Source organism: Kogia breviceps, chromosome 1, assembly GCF_026419965.1.
Source record: "Kogia breviceps isolate mKogBre1 chromosome 1, mKogBre1 haplotype 1, whole genome shotgun sequence".
Classification (NCBI taxonomy): Eukaryota; Metazoa; Chordata; class Mammalia; order Artiodactyla; family Physeteridae; genus Kogia; species Kogia breviceps.
Genome location: NC_081310.1, coordinates 101,698,736 through 101,711,008, shown reverse-complemented (window position 1 = coordinate 101,711,008; position 12,273 = coordinate 101,698,736). Strand labels below are relative to the sequence as shown.

The 12,273-nt window shown below is 42.0% G+C and overlaps 1 protein-coding gene across 3 annotated transcripts in view; it reads left to right on the top strand.

The window, feature by feature from the left end:
* ALG14 (ALG14 UDP-N-acetylglucosaminyltransferase subunit) overlaps positions 1-12,273 on the top strand; it is a 104,715-nt gene that overhangs the window by 69,586 nt on the left and 22,856 nt on the right. The window contains exon 4 of one of the 3 annotated variants that reach the window (XM_059056943.2): positions 11,016-11,708. The exons of the other annotated variants lie outside the window; for them this stretch is intronic. Within the exon in view, the coding sequence (XP_058912926.1) occupies positions 11,016-11,240 (225 nt within the window). The 3' untranslated portion in view covers positions 11,241-11,708. Of the gene's footprint in view, positions 1-11,015; positions 11,709-12,273 lie in introns of those variants that run through there. 3 annotated transcript variants of the gene reach the window in all.

Below are 12,273 nucleotides of genomic sequence, written 5' to 3'. Positions count from 1 at the left end.
AATTACAGCCTTTATTTGGATTTCACGAATTTTTCTATCATCATACTTTTTCTGTTCGAGATCCAATCCGAGATTCCAATCCTGGTTACTTACCAGGTCTCCATGGTCTCTTCTAATCTCTGACATTTCTCCAGTCTTTCCTAGTCTTTCATAACCTTTACACTTTAGAAGCAAACTGATCAATTATTTTGTATACAGAGACTACAGTTGTATGATTACATAGTGGGATTCATTCTTTCTTTATTTCTGAATGAAAGTTTGAGTTTTCTAAAGAAGACTGTATTTCGTGTTTATGAAAATCCTGGTGTTTACATTTTAGCAAGTTGCAATTATTGTCATGTATTACCTTCTTGGGGATCTATAGTTATTTGTAAATTCCTCCTTCACTACAAGGAAATGATGTATCCTCTGTTCCATTTACTACAGCAGTCTTTCTGTCTCCAGTAATGATATGTGAAGTATCAGGTGAGGAATAACTTTCTTATTGCAGAATATAGTTCCTAAATTAATAATTTTTTAAATTTTATAAGTTATCTTTAAAACCCTTATATAGGTTCCTCAGAAAGTTAAACATAGAATTACCATATGATCCACCAATTTCACTCCTAGGTTTACCCCAAATGATTGAAATCAGGGACTCAAACAGATACTTGTACACCAGTGCTTATAGCACACTAGCCAAAAGGGGAAAACAACCCTAGTGTCCATTAACAGATGAATAGATAACACAATGTGGTATATACATACAATGGAATATTATTCAGCCATAAAAAGGAATGAAATGTCGATACATGCTACAACATCTATACTTGAAAACATTATGCTAAATGAAATAAGCCAGACCAAAAAAAAAGACAAATATTGTTTAATTCCAGTTATATGATGTACCTAGAGTAGGCAAATTCATAAAGAGTAGAATAGAGATTACCAGGGCCTGGGAGGAGGGGACAGTGGGGAGTTATTATTTATTGGGTACAGAGTTTCTGTTTGGTATGATGAAAAGGTTCTAGAGATGGTTAGTTGCGGTGGTTGCACACATTATAAATGTTCTTAATGATGTTGAATTGTACACTTAAAAATGGTTAAAAGGGTAAATTTTGTTATGTGTATTTTACCACAATTTAAAAAAAGCCTTATCCAACTATTGCTCTCCTTCCCACCCCCCACTTATTGGATCATTTTAATCCAATATATATTTTTTCCATATTTCACAGATTAATTTTTTTCTGAGAAACCTTAAATAGCATTATCATGGTAAAGCTGACATTATAAAAACTGTATTTCATCTGTCATTAGAAGTTTGAAAAAGTTTCATCTCAAATTTATTTGAATGTGAATAAGATAAATTATGACACTAGTATTTGATTAGATATGGAGATCAATAATATTAGAAGCATAAACTTAGAAATTCATTTTATCCTATTATCTTGGGTTTTGTGATTGACATTCATATAAAGTTTAGCCTCTGAATGATCTAACTGCAAAATGTACCACTCACATTCATCTAACCTCCTGACATTTTGCCTCGGATTCTCCAGAAGTAAGGAGTGCAGATACCTGCTTGAATTGTAGGGAATCTAGGGGCTAGGGACATGCAAATTAATAAGCTCCAGACTCGTAACACCATTTGCTAGCTTGTTCAGTCTCATGATTGGCAGCACGATCAAGAAGCAGTTCTCAAAAGAAGAGAATACTGGGCAAAACAAAGATAGACATCTGCCATACCAGGTCATTTCATTAATTCATTCAACAGATATCTGTCTAGCAGCTGTTATGTGCTAAACACTGTTCCGAGGGCTTGGGGTACATTAACTAACAAAACAGACAATTAACCCAGCTCTCGCATAATTTACCTTTGAGCTGGTCTTTTCAGCAGCAAAAGTGTATTGGGACTTGGGCAGCCAGCAGATGTGACATAAGGTGCTTAAACTTCTGAGGCTAACCTGTCCCCTATTTGTTGGTCAGTTAGTTGAAGTCTTTGCATTCAGGGTGGATAGCAAGCTGGCATTTATGTCAGAGTGATGTTCTTCTGCAGAGTTCTGCTGTAGCTTCCAAAGATTCAGACCAGTGGATGGTGTCACCGTGGCTCAAGAGTCCTTAGCATCTAGAATGAAGAGATGAGCTGGTACTGTTTCAGTCTGAGGGGACAGAATGTTGGTAAGAGACAGTCAGGTTATTGCAAGGTTTCAGTCTCAGACCAAAATGGGATGAAAAATCAGGAGCCTAGATGGAATTATGCATTATGGGGCTCAAGCTGACGTTCGCTAGACACACAGGAATGCAGGGGCTTTCCACACACACCAGGTCCATGCTAAATGCAGAAATACTAATTCCAGTTTACAGGCCAAGCCCCTGGAAAGGGTGGCACAGTTGCCAATCTTGGTTAGATTGACTTGGGATATTGGCAGACAAGAAATGACTAGAGGATAGTGGTAAACAGATGCTATTGGCAAGTAAAAATAATTGTTAGTGTTTATTAGCCAAACCCACATTTTCATTGTATCCTCAAAACAAAAACAAACTAGGAAGAAAAAAAAAGCTCTTTGAGATCAGAACTCTATATGCGACTACTAAAAATTCAGATTTAACTTGTTTAAAGAAAAAAGGAAAATTTTTCAATACTGGAAATACAATGATGATTAAGACAGATCTCCCCTGTTCCCTCCCCCATCCTGATCTCACTGTTTGGAGCAGTAACATTTTCCCTTTTGGGGGGGATATTAGGAAATACAGTTATATATTTCAACACTGGAAACCACATACAGTTCTAGGCACCGCACTTTTAAAGGGCCACTGACAAATTGGAGAATGTTCAGAGGAAAATGACCCAGATAGTAAGGGAACATGAAACCAAGTTATATGAGAAACAGTTGGAGGAATCAGGGAGATTTAGCCGAAAGAAGAGAAGATTAACCAGAGAGTATTACAGAGACCACAGTTTTCCGATTCTGGCAGAGATGCTGCATGGGCTAGGGATTCATCATGCTCTGCCCACTGGAGCCTCCCAGAACGAGGGCCACTGTGGGGGAGATACAGGAAGAACATCGAAAAGAACTTGATAAAAATCAACGCCATGGCAGAAAGAATGGACATCATTGGAGGCAGATACCAAGCCCCATATCTCTGGAATTAAAATTCTAACAGAGGATGTCAGTCAGCACCTGCTCACATCATACTTACTCCATGGGCCTTCCCAGACCCTACATGGCCAATTATCTCTCCTCCCCTTGTTCTTCCTTTGTACTTTTAGCTCTCTGAGGTGCTGCCATGGTTTTCCTTGTACTTTAGTTCCGTTTACATATGTCTCTCTCACTAGTGATTCTCAACCCCTTGAAACTAATGTATTCTTTTTATAACAAATATAACACACCCTTCCCTATCCTGAAATGAGATTCATAGTTAATATAACCCACCTATGCAGCACATAATTCCAAAAATACAATATAATGCCCTAGTTGCAATTAAAGGTAGAAAGAAAAAGAAAGTAATTTGTAATCAAATTACATATTTTACAGTATCTCCAGGTATGACCATACCAGGAGACACAGTAAAGTAGATATTTGGAATGTGGGAGTAGCACGGTTAGGGCAGCTACAATGCAGACTGGTGTAGGCACACTACATGGATAACTTTTCAAAAACTATGAATAGGTTTGCTGCCCATGATGTAATATTCTTTTTCTCTTTAATTTTTTTCAATTTATAAGTTATTTTATTTTAAAATATGTAACATAAAGTATATCATTTTCATCATTTTTTAAGTGTACAGTTCTATGGCATTAAGTACATTCACATTGTTGTGTAACTGTCACCACCTTCCATCTCCAGAACTTTTTCATCTCCCCCAACTCCTGATGTAATTTTCTTAAGTAGTGAACACTCTTGGTAAAAGTCCAAACCAAACAAAGTACAACAGTCTTCCTTCAGTTTCCGTGGTAGTTCTATTTGGAAAAATTCAGTGTATATATAAAACAGGCAAAAAATTTTTTGTTTTTCTTTGTATAACAGAATTAGGTTCTAAGCTCAGGTGATTGTAAATGGATTATCACCCATATGGATGACCGGTGAGATGCAGGATAGTGCTTTGTTGTATGAAACAGACTAAATATTGCAGAATATCTGAATCGCTGGCACCTGTCCACTAAGTGCAAGTAGCACCCCCTCAGTCACTGTAACAACCAGAAATGATCTTGTTAGTTCCCTAATATATTACCACCTTTGAGAGCCAGACTATACAGTATATGAACTCTGAAAAGGCAAGACCCTGTTCTGTTCTCTTTCAACTTCCTTAGTACTTGGTACAAGAGGCTCTCAGTGTTTATTAAAGTAGAGAGTGTTGTAGAGAGGATGCCCAGATATCCCTCAAGTATCTGTAACTCAGTTTTTCTAAAACTAAACAAGATATCATCTTCCTCTTCTCTAACCCTGCTCCTGAATCTGTCTTACTTCCTTTATTCTCAGTCTTTACAGTAGTCTTAAAAAGCTAGAAACTATGGATTCATCTCCCTCACTGTGCACATCCAGTGGGTCACAGGCCATCACTTCTGCTGTCCAAACAACGGCATCCTCTGTTTCCCCTGCTCCAACCTTCCTTTATGTCTTCATCCAGACTATTATAATATCCTTGTTTGCTGGCCTCCATGGTCACCCCCCTTCAAATATACCATGAACTCTGAACATTCCATCAACATGCCAAGCCCTCCATGTTTGGGTAGTGTGGCTCCCTATGCCTAGAGTAACTGTTACCTTTTTCACCTTGAAAAACTCCTCCTCATACATCAAGACCCAGCTTAAATGTCTCCTCCTTGGGTCCCAGACCTGAGACAGAATTACTCACTCTGTGTCTCTGTTCATATCTTTGTTGTGTCATATTCTTGCGTTAACCTTTATTTGTTCACGTGCCTGTGTTTTCTCAGTCTGCCAGACTGAGAGTTCCTTGAATAGAAGTTAATTGCTCAGGCTTTGGAGTCAGCGGCTAGAGTTTGAATCCTACATGACTTGGTGATCCTATGGTCTTGGGCAATGTCCTTAACTTCTGGAAGCCCCAGTTTTCTTATCTGTAAAATGGGGATAATATACTGCTTATAAAGTGTTTAGAACAAAGCTTGAAATGTTAATCATTTTCATTGGCTTTGTATCTGTCAAGCACCTCATAAGAAGCAAAATAGAGAAGGTGCTTACCAGCTCTTTTGAATGAAGGAAGGATGGACTGCTGATATTGTCAAATTTGGAGATTTTATTGTGTAGTCGTTTTCAGACGGATGTTATATTTGGCACTTATAGCCAATTTTATCATGCATAAATTTATCCATGGAAAATATACTTAAAAGAAAAAGGGGATCGGATTTCTGCTCTGACTTTTTATAGGTGCATTAAAAAGCATTCATTCTGAAACAGTAATGTAAAAACACTTGGGCTTGTAAAGTCCATACCCAGTGTGGAAAATTATGTGCCTAGAAACTCCTGTTTTCCGGATTTTGACTTGTATTTTCCAAAACATGAAGTGTAGGGATTGTCGCTTTTCTCTTATTCATCTGAACAGGTGAAGACCAGCGAGCACCTCTGGCATTGTTGAGCCAGACTCTGTGACTGTCCTACACTCGTCTCATCTTCAGTACAAAATATATATTATTCAGCTTATGACTCAGTTGTTTGCTTTAAAAACTTTTAAGTGCTGTTTGCAGTGTAAAACCAAATCCTAAATTTAAAAAACTTCCATAGCTAATACTCTGCTAAATGTTTTAAAGCCTGACATTTAATCTCCATGAACTGGAGCTCTCTGATTTCACTGTTTGCAGCTAGTAAATGTCACTCTAAACATTGTTGCTTTCACTCACACTTAAGCACTTTCATCTGCAGTGGGTGCAGTGTGTCAGAGAATTCTTTGTGTGCTGCTCTAGTGAGGGGAAAAAAAGACGGAGTCCGGCCTTTAAACAGACTGAAAAAAACTGCTTGGAAGGCAGCGATGACCCTGTTTTTTATATGGTGTTTGTGAACACACAATCCTGAGTTCTACCAGATTCTCTTAAAAAGCAACTATATTAGCTCAGTCAGAACAGGGTCCCCGCTGAGGTCATACGTGGTTGCCCGCCAAGCAACTCCTCCCTCTTTTGTGACTGGATGGGGATCGGTGGGGAAAAGGGGTAGCAGATGCGGTCATTCCTTTAATTTCACTTTTGCCTGCAGGAGGAATCTTGTCATCCTCTGGCTCCCCAAACTATTTTCAACCTGGGTGTTTTATTTCTTAGTTCCTGAAGGCTGCTGGCACACAGGACAGCCCTCACTTTTCATCATCTTGACATGAAATGGAAAATCAGTTTGTGGCTGTTTTCATAGCTAGTGATTTACTCTTGTTCTTTTATCTGCCTCCGCTTTATGCTCTTTGTTTGGACATACTTTTATTTCCTGTCTCTATGGCCTTTTGTTCTCCTGGGATTTTTCTGTTCATTCTTCCTTCCCCTGCCTCCTTCCCATCCTCCATCCCCCGAATCCCTCAGGGCCTCATTCTCCCCTTGGTCCCCAGGCCCTTGTCCTGCCCCTTTTGTGCATGTCCTGCTTCATGCTTGGCTGCCTGCCTTTCTCCTCCCTGGGCTGTTACATGCACTGCTGGTGCCACCTGCACTGCTTCTGTCATCCTCCAGGTCCCTCTTCGTGTACCTGAGGGCTCAGACAGTACAGTGGGCAACAGGCAGACAGGCTGAAGTCGTCCCTAGTCACTGCTGTAGACAAATAGATTATCAGCTAAGTTCTTAGGCAGACATGTGTTTTTAAGGTAGTTAATGCCTGCACCAGCCTTTGTTTCCAATTTCCTGGCAGCCATGCTGAAGCATGAATTGAAGCCTGGAAATAGAACACTCTACAAGAAGCATGGAATTGGGAATTTTAGAAAACCATGGGCTCTTCTGTCAGACATAGATTCAAGTCTCTGTGGTTTATTAGCTTTGTGGCCTTGGACACATTCATTCATTCATTTAACAGATATTTATTGAGTGCCTATTATGTGCCTGTATTTGGCTTTTCGGGAGCCAATTAACAGCCCTCTGTCTTCCCCTCTTATGTTCCCAACCAATTGAGAAATAAGACAGTAGAAATCAAAATATTAGCTTGATCAACTGATGAAAGCCAGATTGGAGGATGTGGCTAATATATGCAGCCGCCATGGGTTTCCCGTCTCTGCTAAATTAGGCCACAGGCCCGCCTCTCTACTTAGCACACAAGCCAGGTATAGAGGATAGATGTTGAAGACAGACAAGCTGAAAAGAAGAGAGTGAAAAAGCCCAGGGGGCCTGGCTGAGCTGCGAATCCTCAGCTGGTCTCCTAACCTAGTCACTGATGGGTAGGCCACTCCTCCCCCCAGGGAAGGGCTGAATGAGAGAGAAGACTGAGCAGAAACTTCACTCCTCCTTCCTGGGACCTGGAAACTCCCTTCCCTCCAGGGAAACAGGAAGGTTGAGTATTTGCCCTTAAAACTCTAAGTGGTATACTTAACCAGCGATTACCATAGGAGACAAAGTAAATATTGCCAGTCTATTTCCTCACCTATACAATATGAATAATCTTACCCATCTCTTATTGTGGCTGTGGAGACTAAGATGAAATGAGATACTGTTCACAAAGAATATGAGTACCTGTTCACTGTCATTTTTGACCAGGAACAGCCTAAAGTAGAATTAGTCATTCAGTGGCTTGATATGTCTTTGTTGCCTTCTATCTTCTCTTTCTGAACCCCAGTTTGGTCATTTTTCCCCTCCTCATTACTGCTTAAAAAAAAAAAAAAAAAAAGTGGGAAGGAACACTGGTCCTAAAGCTCTTGATTTCCAGTAAGCACACTGGCCGGATCTTTTCTAACCCTGGCATATGTGTTACACAACTCATTAATTTGGACAAAGCAAGCATTTGGAATAATTAAGTCTACTTTAGAACTACAAAACTAGTTGTTCCTGAAGGGTCACCAAAGTACAATACATGGCTACAAACAGGTATATTATTACATGAGAAATGTATGTCTTGATTCCTCACATTTATTATTATTATATTAACTTAAACAATATTCATGAGTTTCTCTATTACCATAGAAAATACTTCAGGTGAGCCTTGAAACCACAATGATGAAGGAAAACAGTACAGATAGTGAGTTTTAGGGAAGAACTTTTTTTTTTTTTTTTTTTTTTTTTTTTGCGGTACGTGGGCCTCTCACTGTTGTGGTCTCTCCCGTCGCGGAGCACAGGCTCTGGACGCGCAGGCTCAGTGGCCATGGCTCACGGGCCCAGCCGCTCCGCGGCATGTGGGATCCTCCCGGACCGGGGCACGAACCCACGTCCCCTGCATCGGCAGGCAGACTCTCAACCACTGCACCACCCGGGAAGCCCTAGGGAAGAACTTTTAATTCAGGGTATTTGGACTTTATTTTGAGGGCAGCAGGAAGCCACTGATGATAAATGCCAACGGGGTCAGATTTGTATTTTAGGAGAAAGCCATGTAGCAGAGTGAAATGGAGGAGAGGGCAGGGCATGCAAAGCAGGGAGGAGGTGAACCAGGTGAGAGGGGAGTTGGCCCACACCAAGTAGTGGAGATCAACAGCAGCACCCAGATTTAAGAGGCTTTAGGAGTAGAATTGGCAGGATTTGGGTGAGAAGGGGGAAAGAGAGAAATGTATCTGGTAAGAGGGCTGTTTTCTAAAGTTAAAATAATAAGAATTCAAATGGCAGTGCTGCCAGAGGCCCTTCCCCAGCAGGATTAGAGGGTTAACATGGGGAATACAGCCTGAGAGAGTCAGAGCCAAAAGAGAGATTAACTTGGCCAGTAAGAGGGGCTGGACCAGTCCCCCAGGAGAGAGCAGAGAAGGAGCCCTCTAGCAGGTTAAAGCTGCAGGGTATGGCATAACAGATTTGCCTTCCACTAACGGGAAAGAGAGAGGAGGAAAAAGGAAGGCAGAAAAAGAAATAAGCCAATGTGTTGGGGGCTTTTGGGGGCCACTGTCAAGAATGCCATGATGTTGCAGATTCTCCTTCCTCGTGCATAATTATGTCAACCATTCACATAATACGGCACATGAAGCCTCATTTCAGTTTTTCCAAAAAACAGGTCTAACAAAAGTACTTAGGTGGATAGTAAGCTAGATGTTTTTTGTATTGTGAACTATATTTTCTTTGGGTTTTTTTCATTGCATTCTTTTATTGCATGGGATGGAGAGAGAATTCAATCCCTGGGACAGGCTCTCTCCTTGTAGCCTGTTTTTATAAGATATTATAGAACTTTTCAGTTTTAAAACAAGGATCTGAAAACAGTAAACAAGACAAGATCAGTGAATACTTTTGCAAGGTGGAAGGGGAAGGAAAGGAGAACGACTTTATGGCTTTAGAACAGTCCATGATGTTCTTCTCTCACCCTTTTATATCCATAGATTCTATTAATTGGACATAGCACTCTGTGCCCCTCATAACAGAGCAGTATTGGGCATATCCATGGTGCACATATATTTTAGTTTTGTAAGTGATTACAGAAAACAATGGAAAACTATTTTCTCTATCTGTTTAAAGACTAAAGCTTTTCCTGCCATTTCCTAGTTTTTTAAGACTCAGTATTGGAGTGGGGAATTTTTAACTAATGACATACTATAAAAGGGTTTTGTTCAATATTTGTAGAGGCAATGTTTAAAACCATTGTTTTTTTCTGAGGTATTTTGTTATGTTAAACTGACCAAAACTAGAGAGACCCAGCAGTGAATCAGCAATTTCTGCCAGCTCCCCTAAGACTTTTGTTGTGCGCCCGTTTTGTGCGAAGTGCTTGACAGGGGCTGAGTGCAGTGCCACATTTCTAGATTGTGGGCTCCCTGACGGCTTACTCAGCTTCCCAGGCCCAAGTGCTGAGAAAAATGCCAAGCATCATTATAGTACCCGTTGACCATAAACAGTTAGACTGCCAGTTACTTCTCCAGCAAAAATGAGTTTACTTGGGATCAGCAAAGAATTGCAATCTGAGGGTATGCAACCGTGGTCAACTATGCGCAGATCCCTGCTGCCAGGCCACAAGGAGAGGGGAACTCTTTTAAAGAGGGGAAAGGGAAGCTGGAAGGGCCATAGTAAACAAAGAGTCCATCAGAGGAGTTCAAAGAATAGTGGCTTTTCATTGGCTGAGTTGTGAGCTTATTTATTTACTTACTTACTTATTTATTTATTGCAGTGCACAGGCTTCTCATTGCAGAGGCTTGTATTTGTTGCGGAGCATGGGCTGTAGGCGTGCGGGCTTCAGTAGTTGTGGCTCATGGGCTCTAGAGCACAGGCTCAGTAGTTGTGGCACACGGGCTTAGTTGCTCCACGGCATGTGGGATCTTCCCAGACCAGGCTCGAACCTGTGTCTCCTGCACTGGCAGGCGGATTCCCAACCACTGTGCCACCAGGGAAGTCCCGGGACATAACTATTGAATTCATGAATAAATTTCCTAATAGAGTCATACAGATGAGACCACCCAGAATGATGGGTTAGTGATAGTTATTAGAATTACAACATGGATTTTAAACATACTTGATTATAATTAACATCAAATTTAAAGTTAGCATCTATAACATGTGTGAGTGCCTGGCCCCAGTTCCCCTCCAGAATTCCTACTGCCAACATTTCCCCGGACCAGAGGGAGCCTAGTCTTGTTTCCGCACCCAGCTCTCTGTTTCAAAGACTCAAACCGCAGTGGGCGGGGCGGGGGAGGCTGAATGGGGTTAGACAGCCAGCGGGGGGTAGGAGTCATGAGCAACAATGAACGAGTGGCATTAAGGGCTGCACAGTGCTTACTCTCCCTGGAAACGCTCTGTCACAGTCAGGAAGTGTGATTTAATCCTGGTGAAGATAATTCCATTTTATACCCTGAATGGACTGTCCCTCTAACAGAATTTTATTTTCAGTCTTGCCCTGGGAAGCCCTACCAGTAATAATTTGGTGTACGTTATTTGCCCTGTTAGCTGAACTGTACAAAATAGGGGGTTGATTCATCTGCCATCCCACCTCCTTTTCCCTTAAAAGGCTCTTAAAAGAGGACCTGAGAACCTGCTGCCCCAACAGAAGATGCTTGGACTGTGGCCCAGCAGTGCCCTCGGCAGGATTTGTGGGAGGAGAGAAGACTGCAGTTCAGTCAAAAGAGCCACTGTTGATCTTGAAAGAACATCAGCCATACAGATGACACAAGGATTCTGTTCCCCCTTCAACTCTAAGACCCCTCTTTTGGTCTTTGTCATGAAGCAGCCTTAGGCCGAGAGACTAAGAAAAATAATAGCAGCAAATATGCATAAGGGACTTGCTGAGTTCTAAGTGCTTGGCAAACTCTGTTTCACTTAATCCTCACTATAATGCTATGTGGAAAGCACTACTTGAATCCTCATTTTACAGATGAGGAAACTGAGGCACAGAGAGGTGAAATAACTAGCCCAAGATCACACAGGTAGGAAGCAGTGGAGCCAGGATTCACTCCCTGGTGGTCTGGCTCCAGGGTCCATCCTCTCATCCCTGCCCTTTCCCTGGACTGTCAATGACTCAGATACCCCATCTTATTTACCATAAGACAGAACTTGTTTCAAGAAACGGGGGCGGGGAGCTCCACATTTGAATTAGAAAACCTGTAGGTTTGGTATTCTCTCCTTAGTGGTTAAGAGTCTCTTCTTAAAATTTGGCTTTTGGTCAAGCAAGATGTTTCCAACATCACCTGCTGGATTAAAACCTGTTGCCCTTGGGCTTCCCTGGTGGCCCAGTGGTTGAGAGTCCGCCTGCCGATGCAGGAGACACGGGTTCGTGCCCCAGTCCGGGAAGATCCCGCATGCCGCGGAGCGGCTGGGCCCGTGAGCCATGGCCGCTGAGCCTGCGCGTCCGGAGCCTGTGCTCCGCAACGGGAGAGGCCACAACAGTGAGAGGCCCGCGTACCGCAAAAAAATATATATATATATATATAAAATAAAAAATAAAACCTGTTGCCCTGCCCTTAAGATGAGTCCGGTAGAGGACTCACTCTGGTGCTACTGACAGACTGAGGCCCACCACTGAGGCCCTGCTTGTCCAGCCCTCCCCTCCCCAAAGACCCAGACTGTGATGCAGAGAAGCGTGAGCAAACCATTCTCCACGTCTGCAGAGATGCTCCTTCAGCACCAGTGGGATGGGGCACCTTGACAGCTAGGGTGACTTTGAGTGGCAGGATATGCTGCCTTGCCACCTCCCTACTAATGTCCCTTTCTGCCCTCCCTCAGGTGCCTTCCTTCCCTGTAACCTGTCCTTACTCTCGCAATGTTGTCAA